A 24,859-nucleotide genomic window follows, 5' to 3' on the forward strand; every position below is an offset into this window, starting at 1 on the left:
GGGGAGGGGAGGGGGAGAGAGGTGGAGAGGGGAGGGGAGGAGGGAGGAGGGGAGGGCAGCGGAGGAGAGGAGCGCAGGTACCATCGAAGTCTTGAGGAGCATGAAGGCTCCTGTCCCAGCCCCGCACTCCAGCGCGTGCGAGAAACACTCGGCGACAACGGTGGAGGGGGAGAGGCCGAAGACGCTCCGGTCGACCTTGCGCTTGCAGCAGTCGCTGGCAAAGCAGACCAGCTGGCCGCAGGTCAGGCAGAGGGCTGGGCGATGAGGGACTGACGGCTCGAGCTCGCTGAACTCGTTGGAGCAACCAAGGCACTTCTGGTCCCTGTAGCGCATGTAGAGATCATGGTAGAGGTCGGGGAGGGGGATCATGAGCGGCATCCCCATCTCCTGCGGTACTGGCCATGCTTGCAGCGTACTGGAGGACGAGGAGGAGGAGGAGGAGGAGGAGGACAGGAAGGCGACCAGGTCCTGCATCCACTGGCCAACGAGCTGCTCCGTGAGGGAGTAGAGGAGAGGGAACATGGTCCCCTGCTGCAAGGGGAGGTGAAGACTTTCCAGCAGGTTCTTGACGTCTGTCTCGGCGTTGAAGTCCTTGGGGAGCAGCGGATCGCCGAAGTATAGACAGTGGAGGAGATGAGCGCTGCGGAGGAGGGGGAGGGAGGAGTCGATGTAGAAGTCTCGGAACCCTGGCCCGTGGATCCTGTTCTCCTCCTCCCCGGAGAGGAAGTGGAGCCTCCGGCCCTCCCGCTCGCCCCCGCTGCGCATCTCGGCGAAGATCCTGTCCAGCCCCAGCTGGCAGTGGAGCTGGTACACGAGCTGAAGGATGTGGCACTGGGACTCGTCGGTCATGTCAGACTCGCTCTGGAGCTCGTGTGGAGGGTTCTTGAAGAGGTAGGAGAGGCTGACCTGAACGACATGCGCGCTGAAGATCAGGTGGAGGATCGCCAGGTGCTGCTCCAACTCCTCCACGTTCAGCGAGTAGTACACCTGCAGCAGCACCGAGAACATGTGCAGAGACAGGAAGGGGGCGTCCTGGGGCCCAGCTGCTGCTGCTGCTGCTGCCGCCGCCGCCGCCGCCCCTGCGGCAGCTCCGTCGGCTGCTGGAGAGCTCTGCAAGCCAAATAGACGGAGGAAGGGCTCGTCCAGGCTCCTCCTCCTCCTCCTCGCCTGCTCATGTCGCGCGAGCACATGAATCTCCCGCAGGTTGTGCAGCGCCTTCCCCACCGCCGGCAGCTTCTGACTCGCTGCTCCTCCCTGCCCGCTGAAGAACTCTCTCGAGTTTAGCTCCATACAGCAGATGGTCGTCCCCAGCCCCTTGATCAGGTTCCCCAGCGCCCCGCTCTCCCCGTGCCCGCTCGACGCGCTGCCCACGTCCTTGACCACCTCAAGGCGCTCCAGGAAGGAGGAGATGGATTGCGCTAGCAGGGCCCCGTGCTCGAGCTGGACGGGGGAGAGGACGCGCTTCTTGAGGTGGAGCAGGGAGAACTTCTCCCTCCCGTCCCTCTTGTACCCCTCGACGATCGTGTTGATCAGACTCGGCATCGCTTGCTGCACTTGCTCGTTGCTGTCGTTCCTGTGCCGGGACGGGATGAGCGGCACCAGCGCGTTCGCCATCTGACGGCAGAGGGGGCAGAAGAAGTTGCCGTTCTTCGCCTCCTGGTAGCCCAAATTCGTCCTAGTGAGCAGGGAAGCGTTCTTCTCGGGGTGGGAGAGGCTGTCGAGGTAGCTGTTGAAGCACGACACGTGTATGTAGTGGCCGCAGGACTGGAAGAAAAGATTGGGGCTGCTGTGTACCTGCATGTTCGTTGCTACCTCCGCTCCTCCTCCTTGCAGCCGCCCGCCGAAGAATTTTTCCCGCGCCCTCCTGTGGTGCTTGGCAAATACGTTGGAGTTTTCCATGAAGCAGACCAGCCCGACGGGCTCGCTGGTGGAGGGGCTGGCGTACAGCGAGCAGATCACGCACTTGACCTTGTCGTCTTCGTTGTCCTCCTCCTCCGAGTCCGACACGATCGGCATCGCAGCTGCAAACATCTTCTGCTGCTCCGCAAAGCTCTTAAGCAGGGCAGCCTGACGCTCCTTGGCCTGCTGCAGCGAAACCTTGGACGGGGAGCCTGAAGCTCCCCGTTCCGCCGCCGCCTGCTGCTGCTGCTGCTGCTGCTCCAACTGCTCTCCCCCCCCGTCAGCCTTTGTAAGACTCCTGTACAGGGATAGGACGTTGGAGACTGAGGGGTGCGTGTCTTGCCCGAGGTCAGTCTTCTGGAGCTCGCAGAGGAGGGTGTAGATGCTGTATTCACACTCCTCCTCCTTGCTCTCCTCATGCGCCTCCTCGTCTCGAATTTTGACTGAGATGACCTTGTCAAAATTCTCGAGGAAGTCATGCCGATGGAACACGCAGCCCCAGTCCTGCAACAGTGCACCACCCGCCTCCTCCTCCACCTCCCGCAGCCCTTCCTGCCTCTGCTCCAGCTGATGCTCGAGAGCAGCTTGGATGAGCCAGAGCGTCATGTTGACTTGAATGGACGTCGAGTAGACGCTTCTTTGCCTGACTGCCCTCAGCAGCACCCGGTGCAGGACGTGATGGAGGACTGGGGAATGCAGCAGCCGGTAGATCCCTTTGAACGTGTCGGGCAGGTGCATCAGCAGTTTGCGCTTTTCGCCATGAGCTGGCTGGTCGCTGGGGGTTCGACTCTTCTCGTCCATCTTGGCCTGCTCCAGCGCTGCCTCGTAGTCGCCATGGTTGAAGCTGCGGACGAGCACGTGGACGAGGAAGGAGTCGTAGCGGAAGGAGTCGTCAACCTTGAGACGGTACTTACCCTGCTCCATCTTCTCTGACTTCGGCTCCTCGTAGTGAGACGCCTGTCGGTGAAGTGAGTAGTGCAGTAGGGGAGGATGCGCAGGATAAGGGAAGGGAGGAGAGGACAGAGACGGGGGAAGAAGGAGAGGTGAGTGAGGAGGAAGAGGGATCAGATTGCTAGCCATGTTGCTGGGGAGTAGCAAGGGGATCACGAAAGACGAGGAGCGAAGGAAGAGCTGGCAAGTCAGAGAGAAGAGGAGAGAAGGGAGGAGGGATGAAAGGACAGCAGACGATGAGGAGGAGCAGGAGGAAGGGCGGAAGGCGGGGGGGGGGGGGGGGGTGGCAAGAGGGCACAAGTGGCACAGTCGTCCACCTGGTTCAGCACGGATTCAAAGTCTTCATGCTCGTGCCACCTCCGACAGATGGAGTCTGTCAGCTGGCTGTGCGAGTGCGGCTTCACGCACAGACGGGCCGTGATCTCCTGGTGGATGCAGTCGCGGTCCGACAGGCCCAGCCTCGCCCTCTCGGACAAGATCGCTGCGATGATGATGAGGCAGTCCTCGGAGATCGACGTGCTGGCTGAGACTGGGATGTCCATCATGTCCTCATCCTCGTCCTCGTCCTCGTCCTCGTCCTCCCTCCTGGGATCCTTGAAACCGAAGTACTCCATCAGCCCGAAACGATCCAGGATGATGGCGAGCAGCTCGTCGGGGTCAGTGAGTGCGGCCGAGCACTGAAGGATGAAGAGGTCGAGGTCGAAGCCGAGGTCGTAGAAGTAGTTCGATCTGTAGATCCATCCTCTCCTGTGCATGTTCTCCCCGTTCCATCGCCACATACCAGCTCGGATCTGAGCCAGCAGGACCTGGAGGGAAGCAAGAGTCGACAGGTGAGCTGAGAAATGAGGGGGAACGACTGGAACACACCTGAATGCGCAGCGGGTGCTCTATGAACTTGCTCATGAAGCTGTTCAGGTCCTCGATGTCCAGCACCTCCCTCAGGGGACGATCGGAATATCGACAGATCTGCCCCGATGACGTCAGCACAGGGCCCAAGGGACTCGCCACACCCACCTGGGACACGAAGAACGCGACGAAGCGATGGATGGGGATGTGGAAGGAGACGGCCTCCTTGGACACGTCGAACATCATCGGGAATTTGTAGTTAGCATCCCCGACCTCGCTCTCCATGAACCACAGCTTGCATGCCTGCACACCAGCCTTGAGAGTCGCCCTCAGCGACCTCAGCATCTTCTCCCGGTCGATGCCGTCCTGCGACGGATCGTCCGTCATGTCTTCCTGGGCCATCAGGTCTTTGACTCCCGTGTCGATAAGGCTCAGTTGCTCCATCACGAGCTCGAGCTCGATGAAGAACGGGCTGGTCCACGCTCGAGACTCTTGCTCCACCAGCACGTTCACCTGAAGTCCGTTAGTCGCCTCCCCCTTGCAACTCGCACGCGCGGCAGACAGACCGATCGGAAGTGAAGGTCGATGCTCTGAAACTGCTTCGTGACGTCCAGCCATTCGTTGATGAGGTGCTCGTTCTGCAAGAACTCCAAGACGACGCTCCTGTGCGACAGGATATTGACAAGGTCGTTGGTGATGGGCCAATAGGTGCGTTTGGTCCAGATGTCATGCTCGCAGTCGATCGTCTCCCCCTTCAAGACGTTCTTCTGCTCATCGACCAGGTAGAGGATGTTCTGGAATAGAGTACTGAGCAGTGACTCCTCTTGGATCATCTGGATCGTAAGGATCGAGTTGCTGAAAAGTTGGACGCTGATGTCAACCATCCTCGTAGGTATCTCCTTCTTGTCATTGGGGAGCTCCCTTGTGTGCTTCAAGATCGTGTACATGAACCGTTTGTACAGCTTGATGAAGATTCGGGTGAATCGCTGCTTGAAGTCGAAATCGAACAGCATCTGGAGGAACAGGGTCGACATCTCAACTGACAGGTAAGACCCGGTGAGAACGAGAGATTCCAGGATAGAAAGAGGAAAGCTGTGATCAGGCTCGTTTGTGAGATGGAAAAATACAGTCTTGGTGTCTTGGGAGATGAAAAAGTCGTAGTTCCTGCCAGTCTGGCAGTTGAAGAACTGCTGAACTAGACCGCTCCTCGACCCCGTGTGCCCCCCCGGCGCTCTCAGCTCTCGGTTGCTATCACTTCGTCCTGCCATGTCACCGTCGCAGCTCACACCCTCCATCGGCGAGTCCGAGGCCCGCAAGTTCGGGTTGATCAAACCGATGTCTTCAAGGGCAGCTGCGCACACGATTCTGCGGTAGACGTTGCCAGTACGGCAGAGGTTCTGAACGAAGTGGAACATCTCCCTGCACGTCTGCGGGAGGGGCTGCCGGTAGCTCTCTATCGGATCCTTCCTCCAGAAGTCGTGGCTCTCCGCCATCCGGTTCGCCAGGTACTGGAGGAGGACTTTGAGGACATGGTACGCGCTCCTTACCTCGTCTGTTGGCATCGGGATGTGGAACGGCATGGCAGGTCCCGTGTGCATGGAGCAGAACCCCGTCGATTTCCAGGCCCCTGGGTCTCCACAGTCGCAGCAGCCGCCAGCGACTGACCTGTACATTAGGAAGTTATGGTTTCTGTGCGCACCCTTCTCGAAGCACTCATGGCAGATCGCCGAGCAAGGGCTCATGCCGCATGTCCTGCAGCGGTAGGCAACGTAGCCCTTGCCCCAGATCCTTCCGCACACGTTCGACTTGGCGCCATAGCACATCTGAACGCGCTCGACATACTCGTCGGGCGTCTCGTTGTCAGCAGGGGAAGTGATCAACCATGGTATCCACTGCATCACGTCTGTGAGGTCGGAGGATGCGACCTCTCTCTCGTGCTCTCTTGACAGCAGAGCATGGGTGAATGACTCCAATGATTCTATACTCTTGCGAAGCTCCTGTCCAGCCTTGTCCGGGCCCAGCTCGACGAGCCTGCCGAACTCTTGAAGCCGCATTCCGTGTGCTGACTACGTTACCATGGCCTGAAAGCTAAGGTATCATCAGTCAGAACGGGAATAAAGAACAGCATCATGTAGATATGGACCATCTAGCTGAGTTCATGTCGCACACAAGAGCAGGCGAACAATCAATTTTAGGGATGCAAGTGTAAGGGAGGGAAAGAAGCGGAGAAGTCACCTCCTGCACCCGTCTCCCTCCCCACTCCCCTTTCCCCCCGATCTTCTTCACGTCCCTGCTCCTCCTCGACATCATGATCTCCCCTTCCTCCCGATCTTCTTCACGTCCCTTCTCCTCCTCGACATCATGATCTCAGCTCCCGCCCGCCCGTCGCCTCCTCCCCTTCATCCCTCCCGCTGCCATGACAAGCGCATCCTTCCAAAAATATTGTTATATATTTGTATAAGCTTCTCATACGTAAATATCTACAAATATATAATTTGCAGGTATCTATAAGTATTTATTATAGATAATATATTCATAAAAATAAATTTATTTCATAGGAAATTAGAAATGAAGTAATAATAATTGGTACCACTGGAATCGTCTGTACTAGGCGTGACCGTACGGGTCTGCCGCACCCGGGCCGCGACAGCCCGGCCCGGCCACTGAGCCCCGGTGGCAGTGACTCGAAGCCTCCGACCGTCCACTGGCAGGGCCCGGCCCGGGGCCGATCGGATCGGAAGTTAAGTTCACTGAGTCAATTGGATCGGACCCGGCGTGAGAGAATTCGGAAATCGGAAGTGCCAGAAACCGTTTCCGCTGCAGTGCCAACGGCCGCGGCACCGGGCTTGGCACGGTACTCCGTACGACTCGCCGAGTCCGATCGGATGATTGCCGGGCTCGGTGAGATGCCAATCATTCGTCGCTGTAACAGTACGGTACGGTCGGGGGCCTGATCAAACTCTGGCACGACTTCTTTGGTTTCCTCAGTACGGTCTCACTAACGTTTAGAGCCTGTCTTACTAAGGGATCAGGACTCGGCGGATGGTACGGTAACAGGGCCGTACTAGGCTAGTAGTCACGCCGCCGGGCGGCCCCGGCGCCCCCGGGGCACTCACTGGCACCGGGTGACCGTACTGGCACTGGCCCTGCGGCAGCCCGGCCGGGCTGGCCGCTCGGAGCGGGCCCGGGGGCCGCTCAGCGGCCAGTGCCGCGGCGCAGTGGGGCCGGGCCGCCGCGCGGCCCCGGTGACTGACTCACCGTCAGTCCGGGGGCCTGCCAGGCTGACGGTGACCTGCAGGCTGACTCGGCGTTGGACTCCGGTGACCGCCGCGCCGCGCGGCGCCCGGGCTGCGCCGCTGCCAGCGGCTGTACTGAGTACCTTGAGTAGTAAAGCCTGCCGATGAGGCTCAACGGGCCGTCACGGTACGGAGTACGGTACGGTCAGGGCGGCAGTGAGGCCCCCGGGCCCGCCGGGCCGCTCCGCCCGGTGGCACCCTGTTAAAGGGGCGTGACAGCGGGGGTGGTTGAAGGGGAGAGGTGGACTGAGGTGATGACAACGGCTGGTCAATCTCCCGGTAGTGTGTAGCGGGAGACTGAGACTCAATCGCTGACCGAGGGCTCACCCATGTGAAGTCGGAGGACCGGAGTTATCACGGGGCCACTAGTAGGACCAACTATGTAGTAAACTTACTGCCTTTTCCATGGTGCTATTACATCTCTGGGGCAAGCTTGTCTGAAGGGAGCGAATTTTTTAAAAAGTAGTAGTATTTTCTCCTGCACCAGTGGAGGGCAATGTCAGCAAACTCTTGGGAGACGCAAGAAGAGGGCGGGAGGGAGGACGGTATATATAGCGATGGGAAGGGCAATCGAGAGCACCTGCAGCCACATTGCTCCAAAGATCTTCAAGACAACAACTTGCAGAAGTAAACCCATCGCAATCAGAAGAGAATCTCCAACACTGAAGAAATGATGAAGAACATGTCCAGGACGAGCAATCTTCGTGAAAACCACCTATATCAACTCATTTGTGAAAAGCGCAAAGAACAAAACAGTCTTGCTGAGAACACGTCAACAACACTCTTTAATGCCATTGTTGCCGACGAAGTAGACGAAGACGACATAGTCGTCAACGAAAAGAAGACTGGCTTCCCCCCCACCGTCAGGCTCTCTTCCCTTCGCCCGCTTATCACTCGATCTCAGTCGTCTCAAAACTCAAGCCTCGACTCCTCCTCCCTCTCTTCTGAGCCCCAGGACGACACCGAGCTCCTTCGATCCCGCATCCAGGCCGTCTTCCTCACCTACCGGTCTCCCAACACTACCCCCAAGCAGTACGTCAGCCATGCTCAGCTCCTCGAGTCCTTCAAGGACCTCGCCGATACTGTCAGCGGCCCCAACGCCTTCAGCGTCGCCTCCACCTCCTGCTCCTGCCATCGCCCTCACTCTCACTCCCCCAGCTTCCCGTCAACCAGCAGCATCCCGTCGGGCGAGCACGGGTCGGCCAAGAACAAGCCCCGCCCGGTGCACAACACGGCTGCGAGGGCTCAGGGGAGGTGCGAGTGCGAGGGAGTGCACGGGGTGGTGGAGATGCGGAGCAAGAGAGGCTCGCGGCCCCCGGAGAAGGTCAGGTGCTCCATCCAGTCCAGCTCGGGCAAGATGATCCTCTCCATCTTCGGCGGCAGCGACTACGGGACGGAGGTAGGCTTCATCCGGCTGGAGGAGTCGTACGTGGCGACGTACGGGGAGAAGCCTCTGACGTTTGCGGTGGGGCTGAGGTCGAGGAGGGAGTGCTTCGAGGAGAGCGAGATCCACTTCTCTTGCCACACGAGCGTGTCGCGAGACAAGTGGGTGGGGGCGCTGATCCAGGGAGGGAGCAAGAGCAGGAGGATGCTTTCAAGCCTCCCTGCAGAGATCGTGGGCGACGAGTGAAATGAAAACATTTTATGTAGATAAACAATAAGAGATATTCCCTCTTGATATTCCTGCTGAATGTAAGACTTTTGTGAAAGGTATGAAGACTCCCTCGCCTGCTGCGGAGCCAATCCGTCGATTACTCGGACTGGGGCCCCTGTTGGACCGTCAGTTGACTGTCCAACCATTCACTAATCGGATCGGCCCGTCGGCCCGTACCGTCCGTACCGGCCGGCGTACGGCCCGGGAAGTTGTCACCGTCGAGTCGTCACCCGGCCCGGCCCCCCGTGTGACCCGGTGACCGTCAGACAGGCCGCGGCTCGGCGGCGCCGCGGCCCGGCCCGCCGGGATCCAGCGCGGGGTCATTGGATTCACGGGACCCCCCCGCGCCGCGCGTCTCAGGGTGCCGGTGGCTGGCACTGGCACTGAGTCAGTGGCCGCCCGGCCGGGCGTGCCCCGGCGGCCCGGCCAACTTGGGCTGGCAAAGCCCAAGTTAACGCACCGCCGGTGGCGGCGCCCGGACTCCGACACTGCTACCGTGCCCCCGGTGCCAGGCTGCCTGCGACCATGCCATGATGAGCGGCCCGGCGGCCCGGCCCGAGTCACGAGTCAGGCACGCTGACTCAGTGCCACGGCCCGGCCCACTGGCACCGTCACCCCGACCGTACTCGGACGGTCCGATCCCGAGTCCGGCCGGACGAGAGTAATAACGGTCATAACGATCGCAATTGGTGACGAAGTCGTGAATGCCAGACAGGAGGTAAGGGAGAGAGCTGGAAGATCAGGGGAGGGAGAGGAGGGAGGAGGGAGGAGGGAGGAGGGAGGAGGGAGGAGGGAGGAGGGAGGAGGGAGAAGGATACAGCAAGGAGAAGAGAGCTGATAGCAGGGAGAAGAACTCGATGAAGGAGTTAGACAAAGAGGCCAAAGAGCAGCAGGAGCAGGAAGCAGAAGCTAATGACGATTGAAGACACAGGTGGTAATAGTGGATAAGGTGCTGTCGTTCAGAATGAAAGCAGGAAACAGGCGCAGGGCAGGGAAGGGGGGGGGGAGAGAGCATGTGGCAAGATCAGGCTAAAATTGGAGGAGCGGAAGCTGGAGAGCACGAGGGTGGGTGTACATGTGGCTTCGTGAATGTTTTGTTCTTAGCAGGATCAGCAGCGGAAGGTGAGCGTGCTGGTTGCCGGTGAGCAGGAGCATGTCAAAGTCGAACACACTTCTCAACGCAGAGAATGCGGAGGAGTTCTTCAGCAGCGAGGTGGCGCCACAACTCTCCTATCCTCTCCTCGTTGTGGTTGGCCCCGTCCTGATCGCTGCCTGCTGCAGGTCCACTACCTCAAGCCCGTCCTCTTTACCAAGAAGGCCGAAACCCCATCGCTATGGCTAAGGCTGTCCGAGGCGTTCGGGGAGTGCTGCAAGTTCGGAGAAATCAGGCACACTGAGACGGCGCTGATGGAGAGGTTTGCTGTCTCTCCTGACGCTCTGCCAAAGATCATAGCCGTGACGCACGACGGCGATGGCGGGGAGCGGGTGATCCCGTACGAGGGCCCGTCAGACTTCGACAGGATCAGCGAGTTCCTGGTGGAGACAGGAGGAGGGAGATCGCCAGCGCTGGAGCTGAAGAGGGAGCTGGAGATGCAGAAGAGGGAGATGAAGAGCCTGCGGCAAGAGCTCGAGCGAGAGAAGGAGGCGCTGCAGGTAGCGAGGACGGAGATTGCCCGCAGCAAGCTGGGGCAGGTCGGGCAGGTGGAGGCAGTGAAGAAGAGCTTGGAAGCTGAGCTGGCAGAGGCGAAGGAGCGGGAGAAGAGCTTGCGAGCGCAGGTGGAGTCGGAGAGTAGAGTCTTTAGCGCCGAGATCATCAAGTTGAAGGAGGAGAAGCAGCTGCTGAGCGACAAGCTCATGGCGCTCGAAGCGGCGCAGGGGGAGAGGGTGGTCATGCTAAACTCGAGGAATGCGGACGCGTTCCTGGCGTCGACGATCCGTCCTCTCAAGGCTGTTCTCTTCACGACCAAGACCGATGTCCCTCCCCTGTGGCAGCAGCTGGCGGAGGCTCAGTCCATGACGACCGCGTTCGGAGTGGTCCGGCACGTGGAGGAGGACGTGCTCGAGAGCTTCGAGCTGACGGCAGCTGACCTGCCGCACATCTGCATCTTCCGAGGACGAGGTCGAGAGAACCCAGTGGTGTATGACGGGGAGGTGAAGCTGGAGGCGCTGAGCAGCTTCCTGCGGGATGCGGTGGAGGGAGGGGAGACGGTGATCGCGATGCGGCAGCAGATGCACTCGGCGATGCGGCAGGTGGAGCACCTGACCGAGCAGCTGGAGGAGAGGAGCAGGAAGAGCAAGGAGGCGGAGGCGGAGGCGGAGGCGGAGGCGGAGGAGATGAAGAGGAGGCACGAGGAGGAGATGGCCCGAGTCGTCCGAGAGCACCAGGAGGCGATCCGAGACGTGCAGGAGCAGATGGCGAAGCTGCAGCAGGAGTCGAAGAAGAGGATAAGAATGGTGAGAGGGAGGAGGGAGGAGTGTCAGGAGGCGGGAGAAGGATGAGTGGGGAGGGATGGAGGCAGGAGGGCAGTAGCAGGGTTGACAGGAGTATGTGGTGTTGCGGGAAGAGGAGGGAGCTGAGAGGAGGGGGAGAGGGATGAGAGCTGTTGTGCTGCTGCTGAAGTGGCAAGCAGGCCGAGGAGGAGGTAGAGCACATGAAGACGGAGATGGAAGCGGAGAGGAGCGCGGTCAGCAAGGACTTGCAGGAGCATCTGAAGATGATGGAGGAGGAGGTTTGTGCGGCAATTGATCTCGCTCCCTTGCTGACTCGCTGGAAGTTTTCGGCCGAGCGTTCGAGATGGAATATGTTGAGGGAGCTGGTAGCTCAGCTGGACTCTGAGATACTGCTGGTCGATAGGTAGGGGAGGGAGGGAGGCGAGAGGGGGAAGGGGAGGGGAGGAGGCGAACAAAAGAATGGGGAGAACGAGAGAAGAGTGGGATAAGGAGGAGAGGAGAGCAGGGGAGGGGTAGACATGAGTGCAGCAAGAGAGAGGAGCAGGGATGGCAGGGAGAGCAGGGAGGGAAGGTACAGGAGGAGAGGAGAGGAGAGGAGAGGAGAGGAGAGGAGAGGAGAGGAGAGGAGAGGAGAGGAGAGGAGAGGAGAGGAGAGGAGAGGAGGGATGACTGCGATGGTACCAGGTTGTCAAGGAGCTGCGAGAAGGCTGTGCTGCGGGCCTCCTCAGCCGTTCATGTGACGCTCGTGAGGAGGGCGAGGGAGACGGAGAGGATGCAAGCCTCTCTGAGGGAGTTCATAGATGATGTTGCTCCTAGCCAGGTCTCTCCCTCCCTCTTCCTGTCCTTCTGATCCTCCTCTCCTCCCCTCTCTTCCCGTCACTCTCTCCTCCCATTCACTTCTGCTTCGCTCCATCTCGGAACTCTACGCCTTCCCTCATTTTCCCTCTCACCCCTTTTCTGTTCTCCCCTTCTCTCTCCTCTCCCTCCTCTCCTCTCCCCTCCATTCCCCTTCTCTCCCCTCCTCTCCCTCCTCTCCCTCATGTTGCTCCTTCTCTTACTTTCAGTGCTGCAGGTGATCTCTGCCATCAACTATGGGGATAACCAGCTCAGGGCAAAGAGCCTTCTGACGTCGGATGGAGAATCTCTCATCGAGTCCCTCACCACCCAGTACAAATCACTTAAGAGCCGAATTAATGATCTTGACTTCTTGGGGGACAAGCGGGCCCTCGATCTCGGTGGGCCCTGAGAGGAGTTTGCGAATGGTGACGTGTGGAGGCAGAAAGGCCGAGCTCGAGCAGCAAATTCGTGGGGGGGAAGAAGCCGGAGAGAAGACCAGAGGTAGCTCCTGCTCCTGCTCCTGCTCCTGCTCCAGCTCCAGCTCCTGCTCCAGCTCCAGCTCCAGCTCCAGCTCCTGCTCCTGCTCCAGCTCCAGCTCCAGCTCCAGCTCCGGCTCCTGCTCCTGCTCCTGCTCCTGTTCCTCGTCCTCCTCGTGACTCCTGCTCCTTTTCCCTCCTCTCACCCCCTCTTCCTGCTCGTTCTTCTGCTCCTGCTCCTCCTACCTTGCATCAACTATTTGCAGGATGGAGAGAGTCGAAGTGTCTCCCAACGCGGGGGGTCGGAGGGAATTTCAGACACGCTGAGCGACACAGCGAGCGTGCGGTCGGGGTCGAAGTCGAGCGAAACCTTAAGTGGGCACAAGGACGAGGAAGGGAAGTCCTGGGGCGAGGCTAGTCAGCGGAAGGGAGGGGTGGAGGATGGAAAGATGGACGCGGCGAAGCTTCAGCGAGCGAAGAAGAAGCAAGCGAATGAGTTGGTGAGTGAGAGAGGAGACGAGTAGAGCGGATCAGGGCAGGGCTGGGCAGGGACGACGATGGGAAGGACGAAGTTAGAAGGGGAGGAGGCAGGGAGGGGCTGGGAGTGTAGAAGGTCAGTGGATGACGCTGGAGCAGGTTAACATCGCAGGGCTGGACGAGGAGATCAGCATCGGGCGACTGACACGGGAAGTCGAGAAGACAGAGACGAAGAACGTGTTCTCATGGCGAGACAAGCGGTTTCGACTTGTGTACGACGGACGAGTCAGGGACAGGTGAGGAGGAGGAACGATGCAGGCAGAGGGAGCGCAGGGGGGTAGGAAAGATGGTAGAAGGTGTTGGCAGCAGGGGAACAGACGGGGACGAAAGAAGAGGCAGGGGCAGGGGCAGGACGAGCAGGAGCAGGAGCAGGAGCAGGAGCAGGAGCAGGAGCAGGAGCAGGAGCAGGAGCAGGAGCAGGAGCAGGAGCAGGAGCAGGAGCAGGAGCAGGAGGATGTCTTGATGTTTGAGGATTTGACGGTCTTACATTCGAGCAGGTTGATCGATGACGAGACTGGCTCGCTCGTATACGCATACCCGCGATGGTTAGAGGAGGTAAAATGAGGCAGCTGGATGAGAGAAGGGAGGAGGAGAGAGAAAGGGATGGGATGTTGTGGTCGAAGTGAGAGAGGAGAGGGAGAAGGTGAAGGAGGAGAAGGAGGTGAGGGAAGGGAGGAAAGGGAGAGAGGAGGGAGAGGATTCAGTTTATCAGCTGAAATGTCTTGAAGGCGAAGATAAGAGAGAAGTCAAATCAAACTCTTGTTGGTAATCCTCTTCAAACTCCCTCTATCGTGAAATCCTCTCTACTTCCCCCGCTCCTGCTCCTGCTCCTGCTCCTGCTCCTGCTCCTGCTCCTGCTCCTGCTCCTGCTGCTGCTCCTGCTTCTCTTTCTCCTCATGCTTCGCCTTCTCGTGCTCCTCTAACTCCAACTCTTCTCCTGCCCTTGCTCTTGCTCGAGCTCTGCGTTTCCTCCTCCTCCTCCTCCACCACCACCACCACCCTCTCCGCCTCTTCCGAGGCATGTGTCCTCTCTGGCTAACAAGAGCCAGGAGAGTCAACTATGAGCTCCTCTTCCCTGGGCTCAAAGGATTCTGATGTCAAGATAAACGTAAGTGTGTTCCTGCTCCTCATCCTGCTCCTTCTCCTTCTCCTGCTGCTCCTGCTCCTGCTCCTGGCCCTGCTGCTCCTGCTCCTGCTCCTGCTCCTGCTGCTCCTGCTCCTGCCCCTCCTGGTGCTCCTGGTGCTGCTGCTGCTGCTCCTTCTCCTCCTGCTGCTGCTCCTGTTCTGTCTTCATTCTCAACCCCTCGCTCGCATCTTTTCTCCTATTTCGTATTTCTTCTCTCAACCTACTCCAGAGCCAAGTGGACAAGGGGGGCAGCGCCAAGCAGCAGGAACCTAGCAAAGGTCAAGCTTGTCGGGAGTTTGCGGTACCTGCCCTGACGTCTGCTCAGAGAGCAAGAAAGGACTGAGCCTTGGAAAATTCTTCTTCTCCTCCAGCGACGTCTGTGCCTCGGCTCTCCTCGCCACTCCCCTCCTCCCCTATCCACTCCTCTGCTCTCCTCTGCTCTCCTCTGCTCTCCTCTCCTCTGCTCTCCTCTCCTCTCCTCTCCTCTCCTCTCCTCTCCTCTCCTCTCCTCTCGTCTCGTCTCGTCTCGTCTCGTCTCGTCTCGTCTCGTCTCGTCTCGTCTCGTCTCGTCTCGTCTCGTCTCCTCTCCTCTCCTCTCCTCTCCTCTCCTCCCTCCTTGTCTATTCCTCTTGTCATCCTCTCCCCGTTGTGTCTTGTCGTCTTACTCTGCCTTAGAGCAAACTCTCGCCAGCGGAAAAGAGAGCAAACGACAGGTGCTTCCTCCTCCTTCTCCGCCACCACTACCACCACCACCACCACCTGTGCCATCGTTTACTCACTGCTGACGTGTCGTCAGGTCTCACAGGTCAGGAGGCAGGAGAAGGACAGGATGCCTGCTCTGGTAGGAGGCATGCTAGTCATGGCCCCTCCAAAGGAGGTATTGTTTGCTCCCACTCCCACTCCCTTCCTTCCTCTTCTCCTTCTCCCCCTTCTTCTCCTCTTCTCCTGATCCCCCTTCTTCTCCTCTTCTCCTACTCCCCCTTCCACTCCTGTCCTCCTCCCCTCTCCTCCTGCGCAAGATCGGTCACCGTGTGCTTTGTGTCAAGTCGATAAAAGGAGGAGAGGAAGGAAAACCCAACAAGTCCACAGCGCACGAGCACGAGAGCAGGTACTGACCTGGCTCCTTGCCTGCTGCTGCTGCTGCTGCTGCTCCTCTTTCCCTTCCACCACCACCAACTCTTCCTTCTATTCCTCCTCCTCCTCCTCCTCCTCCTCCACTACCACCACCTCTTCGTCCCTCATCTTGATCGTTCTGCTCTCCTCATTCTCCCTTGCAGGTGGTCGCCAAGGACCAACTCCAGTGAAGAGCATGCAGACGATCTCTCTGCTGAGGTGCACGAGGAGGAAGCGGCTCATGCACAGACTGCTCCCTTATCTGATCGGGATCTGGGAGCATGGGGAAGGGTAAGAAGAAATCTACTCCTCCTCGCACTCTGCTCCCTCCCTCGCTCCCTCTCTCCCTCCTTCGTTCCCTCGGTCGCTCCCTTCTCCTTTCCCTCCCTCTCCCTTCATCTTCAGACTGCTGGCTTGCTTGTTGTTTGCCTCAAGCTGCAACATCACCACCGCGAGCATCTCCTGCTGCTGCTCCTTGTCCTCGTCCTCGTCCTCCTGCCCCTGCTCCTGCTACTCCCCCCGCATCCTTCCCCTTACTGCTGCTCCCCCTGCTGCAGCTCCTCCTACTCTCACTTCCATGCAGTCGACCAGGAAGCCTGTCGCTGCTCCCACCATCTGGTCCGACGAGGAGGTTTCCCAGCTCGTGCCTGCCTACCTCACCCTCACCTATTTGCAGGATGTGTGGTCCTCATCTCAGCTCGGCGGTGAGCAGAGATGAGTCAGCAGGGGAGAAGGACAAGGACGTGGGAGGGAGGAGAGGAAGGGAGGGGGAGGGAGGGGGAGGGAGGAGTCTGGTTTTTCACATGCGAGTACACATACAGCATTAACCTTGTCATCCTCCTGGTCGTCCTCCCTCCTGTCTGCGCTCTTCGTACATCACTTGACTCTAGCCTCTGCTCAAGTCTTGACCACCTGGTCCCCTCGTGCTACGTCTTTGCTGCTGGTGGCATGGTGGTGGTGCTGTTGCTCTTCTGCCCCCTCCACCTCCACCACCTCCTCGTCTTGCAGCGCCTTTCGCTCTGCATCCCGCATCTGAATAGCTGGAGGAGGACAAGCAAGTAGCAGCAGCAGCTTTTCATTCTTCCATCTTCCTCCACGTCCTCGCGCTTCCTCGAGTCTGATCATCTCTGGTAGTGGGTGAAGGTGAGGGGGGGACCGGGCGGCATCGCAGCAGAGAACTGAAGATGATGAGCAGGAGCAGGGGCAGGAGCAGGAGCAGGAGGAAGCACTTGCTGGTGGTACAGATTCCCATCATGACTTCTGAAGAGGATGGGAACGCCTGCTGCTGCTGTTGCTGCTGCTGCAGTCCCTGGCATCGAAGAATACAGCTGCAAACCCTGTAGAGAACGGGGAAGAGGAAGAGGGAGGGAAGGGAGGGAAGGGCAGGGAAGGGCAGGGAAGGGCAGGGAGGAAAGGGAGGAAAGGGAGGGAAGGAGGAGAGGGGACAGGGTGAGGATACACGAAAGGAATAGACAAAATGCAAACAAGAGGAGGGAAAAGAACCAAGGATGGGAAAGGAGGTGAAAAGGGAGAAAACGAATAGGATAATGAAGAGGAGAGGAGAGGAGAGGAGAGGAGAGGAGAGGAGAGGAGAGGAGAGGAGAGGAGAGGAGGATGGGGGGGGCAAGGAAAAGAGATTACCGTCAGCATCAGTAGTGCGGCAGGCTCAATCACCTGATCAGGAGAAAGGGAGGCCAACACAGGGTGAGCGTGCGGCTGCGAGAGCGAGGATACATGAATGGGAGGGAAGCGCATGACGTCCAAGTGAAGAGGAGGAGACGGAGAGATGAGATGCTGGTTGACCGCCTGCTCCCTCCTCTCTGCTTCCCTTCTCTCTGCCTCCCTCCTCTCTTCCTCCCTTCTCTCTGCCTCCCTCCTCTCTTCCTCCCTCCTCTCTTCCTCCCTCCTCTCTTCCTCCCTCCTTTTTCGCCTCTTTCCAGTCTTCTTGTCTCGCCGGGAAGATCACCCTTGCCAACCTTGGCTCACTCCAGAGACTTTTCTCCTCCTCTCGATCGAAACTCAGGAAATCGCGGGAAGGCAAATCAGTGAGTCGGGAGGAGACGTTGGCTTCCCTTGCCGCTCCTTCCTCCTCTCCTAGCCTCTCCTCTCCTCCTCTCCTCAAACTCGTCCTTTCCTTCTTAGCTGAACTCTCCTCACTCTCTCCTGCTGCTGAACGCACAACTGGCCCGGTGAAAGAATCTGCAGCAGCTCCTCGCAATCCTTCTCCTCCTCCTCGCAATCCTCCTCCTCCTCCTCCTCCTCCTTCTTCTTCTCCTGCACTTCCTCTCAACTTGAAGATCTGTTGGTTTCTTCTTCCTCCTACTGGCTCCTTCCCCTCCCCTGTTGCATCATCGCTGGTGCTCGCTCCCGCGTTCTCCTCCTCTGCCACTTTGTCCCCCTCCGAGGCATATCTGAACATCTTGAAGAGAACTGCTGACGTCACCACGACGATGAGCAGTGAAAGTACCACCTGCCCGACCCCCACCTCGTCCTCATTCTCGGAGGATGAACCCGAGGAGGAGGAGGAGGAGGAGGAGGAGGAGGAGGACAGAAATTTTCCACTAGTCACGTTGAAGGAGGAGAGAGAGAGTCTGCGGGGGGGTCGAGGTTGCCACCATCGCTTCGGACGCTCCTCTTCAGTGAGAAAGAGCGGACGCTCTCCGTTGAGCACAGCTCGCTTCATCTCTGCCAAACGAGTCATGACAAACATGCAATGTGTCCTAAACCCTCCCTCCCTTCCCTCCCCCTCCCCTCCCCCTCCCCCCTTCCTTCGCCTCTGTCCTGTCCTGTCCTGTCCTGTCCTGTCCTCGCCTCGCCTCGGGCTCATCGACATCATCATCATCATCATCATCATCATCATCATCATCACCTTTCCACCATCATCATCATCATCATCATCACCTTTCAACTGCTTCTCAATGTGTGCAAATGCCGCCTGTCAAACACAACTCAACCCTTATTATAGCATGTCGCTACAACATCAACCTCCACGATGATTGCCTGCCGTATAAGGTCATTTCTCCACAATCCACCTCCTCCTTCCCACCTGTTGCTCAGCCATTACTGTCCTCTGACCCACCGCCTTCCCTGCCATGAAGGCCAGGCTCGAGCATATCACCACAACAACACTGCATCCTAGTGTTGCCACTACCCAAAACCTTCGAACGACGTCATGCGCTTCTCACACTGACATGCCGCGTACCCAGTGGACAACTGATTGGAAGAAACTAGCAGTCTTTTGTTTCGCTTCGCAGCCATGTCATAGCCCATCCGACACCTGCGAACTTTGAGTTGGCAAACTCCAATTCTGATCTGCTCTTCCTCTCCTTGTTCTACTTCTCCTTGCTCTCCTACTATGATCCTACCATGTCCTATCTTCTCCTCTCCTCTCCTTCCCCCGCTCCCAACATAACACTCTCTTGACACACTCCCGTTTTTGATTGACAATAGGAGTCCACTCCATGACGGTCTACCAGAAGAGGTGCCAGCAAAAGATTAGTCATCACAACCTGTTACCTAATTTTACTCATCAAGGTTAAGTGATCGGTAAAGAGTAGATCCGGGGCCCGGAGTCCGAGCGGGGAGTCAGTCGAGCCTTCGAGTCCGGGCCCGGAGTCCGGTCACCAGCGGACTGCACCTTGACCGTTTGCTCAAAGTTTGTTCAGTTAAAAATCAGTACGACTGCTGTCCCCCGGACCGGGCGGCCCCACGCCCGGCACTGAGCGCCACACTGTGACCGTGATAATCGGACTTGACTGAGCCACCTTACCTCGACTCTCCGAGTCTCCTGATCAATGATTGTCCGTCCGATCGTACTAATCTTTAACTTAACTTTGAGTAAAGATTTGAAGACCGTCACGCTGAGCCTCGGAATTTGAGTCACATCATGCCATGCCGGGCACTTCGGATACGCCCGATCGGATAGTGAAAGTACCGGCGGTGACCCGGCGCCGCCCGGCGGGCCGCGCGGCGGCGCGGCCGTTCGAGCGATACTGCCTTCTACCGACCAGGCGCATCATATCTGATACTGATCTGATATCCGGGGGCGCCGTGGGAAACTCCTTGAGCACCAGGGTCAGTGCGGTAGAAAGAGGGGGTGGTATGAAGAGTATTGGGTAGCAGGGTACTGCGGCAATTTAACAGTCACTGGGTGAATTAAGCCTGGCATCTGAGGTGATACTGTGGAGATAGTGCCGGGACAGTACTGAATTTCCGAATGGTACCACAAAAATTGTACTGATAAATATCATGCCGATACTGGGGAATATAATTATTGGGAGGTACAACCAGTACCACAACTGCAGTACAGAGTTTGCTCGTAGTCAGTGAAGGGGAAAGGCAAGTCGTAAAGTTGCCAGGGAGAAAAAGACCCGCAGGAAGAGGCAGCGATGGAACTTAAACCCCACCTATCACGCTCCCCCGCGCTCACTCTCGCTCTCACTCCCTCTCTCCTTCCCTTCCTTCGTACCATCTCACTCAAGTAAACACTGACTGTGAGCTTAAACTTTGCAACATGATGAAATACTTGCTGAATGCTGCTGGCGGCGCGAACAAAGACCTTCTCTTTCCCCAGATGGGCAAGAAGACGATGAGCGATCAGCAGCAGCAGAGTGACGAAATTTCTGTAGCTGACGATACCAAGGACCTCACCATCGATACTCAAGTTACTCTCCCTCCGATCGCCAGGCTCGCTTCCCTCCGACCCCTCCCTGCACATTCCTCTTCCCCCAGTCCTCCGATTTCCCGCTCCTCCTCAGCCCCTCAGCCCCAGGACGACACCGAGCTCCTTCGATCCCGCATCCAGGCCGTCTTCCTCACCTACCGGTCTCCCAACACTACCCCCAAGCAGTACGTCAGCCATGCTCAGCTCCTCGAGTCCTTCAAGGACCTCGCCGATACTGTCAGCGGCCCCAACGCCTTCAGCGTCGCCTCCACCTCCTGCTCCTGCCATCGCCCTCACTCTCACTCCCCCAGCTTCCCGTCAACCAGCAGCATCCCGTCGGGCGAGCACGGGTCGGCCAAGAACAAGCCCCGCCCGGTGCACAACACGGCTGCGAGGGCTCAGGGGAGGTGCGAGTGCGAGGGAGTGCACGGGGTGGTGGAAATGCGGAGCAAGAGAGGCTCGCGGCCCCCGGAGAAGGTCAGGTGCTCCATCCAGTCCAGCTCGGGCAAGATGATCCTCTCCATCTTCGGCGGCAGCGACTACGGGACGGAGGTAGGCTTCATCCGGCTGGAGGAGTCGTACGTGGCGACGTACGGGGAGAAGCCTCTGACGTTTGCGGTGGGGCTGAGGTCGAGGAGGGAGTGCTTCGAGGAGAGCGAGATCCACTTCTCTTGCCACACGAGCGTGTCGCGAGACAAGTGGGTAGGGGCGCTGATCCAGGGAGGGAGCAAGAGCAAGTGGATGTTAGATAGGGTCCACGAGCACGAGGAGGGGATGTATAAGGAATAGCTACATTGTTTTGATTTCTGATTTCTTTTAATACACTTTTACATATGACTTTGTGTGCGTTTGTTTTGGTTATAATACAAATATTTGAATAATCTCAGTCCAGAAGGAAAGGAATGCAGGACAGTACGTTTTTTTCAAGCTTCTTGTGGCAGCAGTAGTATTAGTAATTGCAGCAGCAGCAGCAGCAGCAGCAGCAGCAGAAGGTATTATGTTGTTTGTCTGCTCTTTTTGCCTCCTTGCTATCGAGGAGAACTTTCTCACCTCACGGGGACATCCACAAGAATCTTCCGATCTCCTCTTCTGACCGTCAACTTCATCGCTGTCACAAATGGAGCTGCTTACTTGGACTGGTTCTGTGCTGCTCCCGTAGCGTGACACGAGAATGAAGCACGCTCGCAACATCCTCTACCTTCAAATTCCGACAGCGTATACAGGAAGGCTCATTGAGGATTCTTGGCATCGTTACAACAGTCTTGAACGAAAGATGTCTGTATGTAAGCTATGAGGACATTGTCAAACTGCCACATCAACACAACTGATGAAGAGTCTCTGCAGTAGAATAAGTTTCCCGTCCAGTTTTAATGCAACAAGTTTGAAATGGCTCTCACACCTGCATGTCGCGACACGCTCGTGTGGCAAGAGAAGTGGATCTCACTCTCCTCGAAGCACTCCCTCCTCGACCTCAGCCCCACCGCAAACGTCAGAGGCTTCTCCCCGTACGTCGCGACGTACGACTCCTCCAGCCGGATGAAGCCTACCTCCGTCCCGTAGTCGCTGCCGCCGAAGATGGAGAGGATCATCTAGCCTCTCTTGCTCCGCATCTCCGACAGGGATGGTAGCCCTTGCTGTCGAGCAGGATGCTTCTATTCGCGTCTGTGTCGCTCACGCTGGTGAGGTTGAACCTGACCTCTCGCTGGCTTGTTCTGTTATCAGAGTCACCCGCTGTTCTGACTGGCCAGTCATGCTGTGAACTTCAACGGTCGTGTAACCGTCAGGGAGTCCTTTATTGTGAAGGCACCATTAGAGGTGACATGACACATTGCGGCTGGACCGAATACGCGGGGCGGGCCCGGCAGTTGAGGGATCGGTTGCGAAAACGAGTCTTTCCATTATGCCTGCCAGGATGCTGACAACTACACCCCACCCTGTAGCCTACCATTTTAGTACCCCACCCCTTATCGAAGAGGTCAACTTACAGGGGTTTTAACCCCTACGTCGGCAGATTCAGCACCCTACCCCTGAGCAGTCGCAGCTTGAAGGTATTTTGCAGGTATTTTGTAGTTTTCTGGAGCTTGAGAGGGCAAACCAACATAGAGCATGCAGACAGCACGGCCAGCGATGAAGAGCCTTCAGCTCCGACAACCCGACCTCTCAGATCAGCTCTCAAGCAAGAGCATCCATCCTCTCAATCTCAGCTCCCACACCCAGCCAACCCTGGTCACCTGCGATGACGAAAGCGAAATCCTCCAGCAAAAGCTCTTTCCCCTCCCTCCTGTCATCAGCCTCTCTTCCCTCCGACCCCTCCCTGTCCAGCCTAACTACTCCTCAAAATCAAGACTCGGCCCTTCAACTCCGAGTCCTCCTGCTGTGCGTGAGCCCCAGGACGACACCGAGCTCCTTCGATCCCGCATCCAGGCCGTCTTCCTCACCTACCGGTCTCCCAACACTACCCCCAAGCAGTACGTCAGCCATGCTCAGCTCCTCGAGTCCTTCAAGGACCTCGCCGATACTGTCAGCGGCCCCAACGCCTTCAGCGTCGCCTCCACCTCCTGCTCCTGCCAGATGAAGCCCTGCCCAGCTTCGGGAGCTCAGGGGAGGTGCAGCGAGTGCGAGGGAGTGCACGGGGTGGTGGAGATGCGGAGCAAGAGAGGCTCGCGGCCCCCGGAGAAGGTCAGGTGCTCCATCCAGTCCAGCTCGGGCAAGATGATCCTCTCCATCTTCGGCGGCAGCGACTACGGGACGGAGGTAGGCTTCATCCGGCTGGAGGAGTCGTACGTGGCGACGTACGGGGAGAAGCCTCTGACGTTTGCGGTGGGGCTGAGGTCGAGGAGGGAGTGCTTCGAGGAGAGCGAGATCCACTTCTCTTGCCACACGAGCGTGTCGCGAGACAAGTGGGTAGGGGCGCTGATCCAGGGAGGGAGCAAGAGCAGGAGGAAGTTGGAGGACAGATATGTTAAAAACGAAATGTCGTAAAGCTTTGCAGAAAATAAATGTGGAATAGCCCTGCCATGATCTTGTTCGATACGATGAGCTGTGCAACATCGGCTTGCAGCCTGACTCTGACGGCGCACGGCAACACTCAGTGACCGTGGCCGCTCAGTTGAAGGGCCTGTCCGGCGAAATCGAAGGGCCCGTGCCATGATATTTGCGGCCGTGGCGACTGGATGATGGCAGTCAACAAACCCTGATTTCAAGTCAAGTTAACGTACTCATCATGACAAACATAGAAATACAGCGTTGGCCCGCGGCAGCCTCCTGAAAGTTGACTCACCGGGCGGCCGCCGCCGCCTGCCGCGGGCCGCCCCGGCGGGATTGGGCCCCCGTATGGTCAGGGTGGGCGGCCGCCGCCATCTCAGGCTCGGGGCACTCCGGCGAGTCCCGCAGGGCCAGTCATTACCCGGCCGTACGGTACGAGGGTCCCGCCACCGTACTTGAACGATTCAACTGGCAAGCCTCCGCCGGGCGGCGAAAGATGATCAGTGCCTCGGACTAACTTGCCACAGTTCAAGTTGTACTTGAAGCGGCCCGGCCCAGTGTGCCACGACCCGCCGGCCCAGTGGTAGAGCCGGGTGCCAGCCCGGCCTCTCAGTCAGTGCACACACGAGGCCGGGGGCACCGGGCCTGCCCGGCGGCGGCGGCGCGGCGCGGCCGGGCCGGGGCCGGGCCGGGCCGCGCGTCCGAGTCCGATCAGGCCGGCTGCAAGTTTGACCACTCTTTTGACCACTCTGGGCCTCGCTATGGCGCGCTTCCTATGCTTCCTCTTCTTGGCGGCAGCGGTAGCGATGACTATGTCAGAGGAAGGAGGAGGAGGAGGAGGAGGAGAGAGGCGGGTGATATTCCACAACCCTCAAACGCATCAGAGAGTCTCCGGAAGGAGCTTCACCATTGAAGTTGAGGTCCAGGGTTTTAGCTTGCCGGAAGAGGGCAAGGGGCTGCTGCTGCTGGACGGCAGGAAGCTGATGGAGATCAGGTCCTCCAGGATGACAGTGGGCATGGATGGAGCGGGGGGGCTCTCGGAGGGAGAGCATATCCTGAAGCTCTCGGTAGAGGATGTACAAGGAAGGCAGGTGGTCGAGGGGGAGGTACGGTTCTTCAAGGAGGGTGCGCCTGAGGAGAGCGCTGGCCCCTTCCATGACGGGAGATGGGACGACGAGAACTTTGTAGAGGTAAGAAGATCGTGCTCGCCCTCTCCTTGCTTCCTTCCTCTCAGTATATCTTGGATGGCGTGTGACAGAGGCAGCAGATGCAGGAGGAGTGCGGCAAGTTGTCGGCGCTGGACATTCAAGCAGCAGGAGGGAAGGGAGGGAATGTGACGGTGATCGCTCTTGGCCTGCCAGTCGTGTCATCGAGGAAGAAGTATGACGGGGAGGAAGAGGACGACATGCGAGTGGTTCATCATCTGACTTGAGGTAGTTGGGATGGTTCTGACACATGTCGCCTGTCTCGTACAGGTTCAGAGCAGAGAAGAATACATTGAGGATATAGAGAAGCTGCCCATGATGAAGGTTTTCATCCCTTCTCTTGTTGAGAAGCTGCAGCACGAGCAGGGAAAGTACAGGTGACGACACTCGTGCGCGAGTACATGTTAAGCTAAGGCACTGAGAGCTGCCTGCAGGTACGACGTCTATCTTGGGTTCGACAAGGGCGACCCTGTCTTTGACAATGATGAGATGAGGAGAGAGGTGCTGTGATTTCTTGTTTGTGTGCTTCGTGGCTGAGCAGGTGCACTCCGCCTTTGCTGCAGATTACAAGGAGGATGAAATCGATAACTTCTTCGTCGCCAATCACGTTTCACTGGTTTCAGTATGAGGTTGGAGACAGACTTCGTACATCATTATCTACAACATCAACGGAAAATACTATTGTCGTCGTCGTCGTCGTCGTCACCACCACCACCACCACCACCATCATCATCATCATCATCATCATCATCATCATCATCATCATCATCATCATCATCATCATCGCAGATGCGCGTCTGCCTAGACTGTTGGGCAACAT

At 58.0% G+C, this 24,859-nt stretch overlaps 6 protein-coding genes across 6 annotated transcripts; 5 read left to right on the top strand and 1 right to left on the bottom strand.

The window, feature by feature from the left end:
• Positions 1 to 242: 242 nt before the first annotated feature.
• GUITHDRAFT_116647 (hypothetical protein) lies at positions 243 to 5,842 on the bottom strand (the record flags this gene model as incomplete). The annotated part of the gene is made up of 7 exons (XM_005824156.1): positions 243 to 269; positions 463 to 2,856; positions 3,168 to 3,656; positions 3,718 to 3,816; positions 3,865 to 4,209; positions 4,263 to 5,727; positions 5,772 to 5,842. 7 exons carry the CDS (start codon positions 5,840 to 5,842, stop codon positions 243 to 245), a joined length of 4,890 nt encoding a protein of 1,629 aa, XP_005824213.1.
• Positions 5,843 to 7,662: 1,820 nt separating this feature from the next.
• On the top strand, positions 7,663 to 8,622 carry GUITHDRAFT_116648 (hypothetical protein; the record flags this gene model as incomplete). Its single annotated transcript, XM_005824157.1, has 1 exon — positions 7,663 to 8,622. The coding sequence occupies one exon, from the start codon at positions 7,663 to 7,665 to the stop codon at positions 8,620 to 8,622; it is 960 nt and encodes a 319-aa protein (XP_005824214.1).
• A 728-nt stretch (positions 8,623 to 9,350) lies between these two features.
• Positions 9,351 to 13,511, top strand: GUITHDRAFT_116649 (hypothetical protein; the record flags this gene model as incomplete). The annotated part of the gene is made up of 12 exons (XM_005824158.1): positions 9,351 to 9,364; positions 9,675 to 9,711; positions 9,754 to 9,787; positions 9,831 to 9,859; positions 9,928 to 11,100; positions 11,277 to 11,500; positions 11,782 to 11,917; positions 12,170 to 12,332; positions 12,377 to 12,435; positions 12,677 to 12,910; positions 13,047 to 13,147; positions 13,445 to 13,511. 12 exons carry the CDS (start codon positions 9,351 to 9,353, stop codon positions 13,509 to 13,511), a joined length of 2,271 nt encoding a protein of 756 aa, XP_005824215.1.
• A 6,188-nt stretch (positions 13,512 to 19,699) lies between these two features.
• GUITHDRAFT_145189 (hypothetical protein) lies at positions 19,700 to 20,638 on the top strand (the record flags this gene model as incomplete). Its single annotated transcript, XM_005824159.1, has 1 exon — positions 19,700 to 20,638. The coding sequence occupies one exon, from the start codon at positions 19,700 to 19,702 to the stop codon at positions 20,636 to 20,638; it is 939 nt and encodes a 312-aa protein (XP_005824216.1).
• A 1,317-nt stretch (positions 20,639 to 21,955) lies between these two features.
• Positions 21,956 to 22,831, top strand: GUITHDRAFT_145190 (hypothetical protein; the record flags this gene model as incomplete). Its single annotated transcript, XM_005824160.1, has 1 exon — positions 21,956 to 22,831. The coding sequence occupies one exon, from the start codon at positions 21,956 to 21,958 to the stop codon at positions 22,829 to 22,831; it is 876 nt and encodes a 291-aa protein (XP_005824217.1).
• Positions 22,832 to 23,595: 764 nt separating this feature from the next.
• Positions 23,596 to 24,667, top strand: GUITHDRAFT_145191 (hypothetical protein; the record flags this gene model as incomplete). The annotated part of the gene is made up of 5 exons (XM_005824161.1): positions 23,596 to 24,024; positions 24,093 to 24,248; positions 24,310 to 24,416; positions 24,474 to 24,540; positions 24,581 to 24,667. 5 exons carry the CDS (start codon positions 23,596 to 23,598, stop codon positions 24,665 to 24,667), a joined length of 846 nt encoding a protein of 281 aa, XP_005824218.1.
• Positions 24,668 to 24,859: the final 192 nt, after the last annotated feature.

Source organism: Guillardia theta, assembly GCF_000315625.1.
Source record: "Guillardia theta CCMP2712 unplaced genomic scaffold GUITHscaffold_98, whole genome shotgun sequence".
NCBI classification, from domain to species: Eukaryota; class Cryptophyceae; order Pyrenomonadales; family Geminigeraceae; genus Guillardia; species Guillardia theta.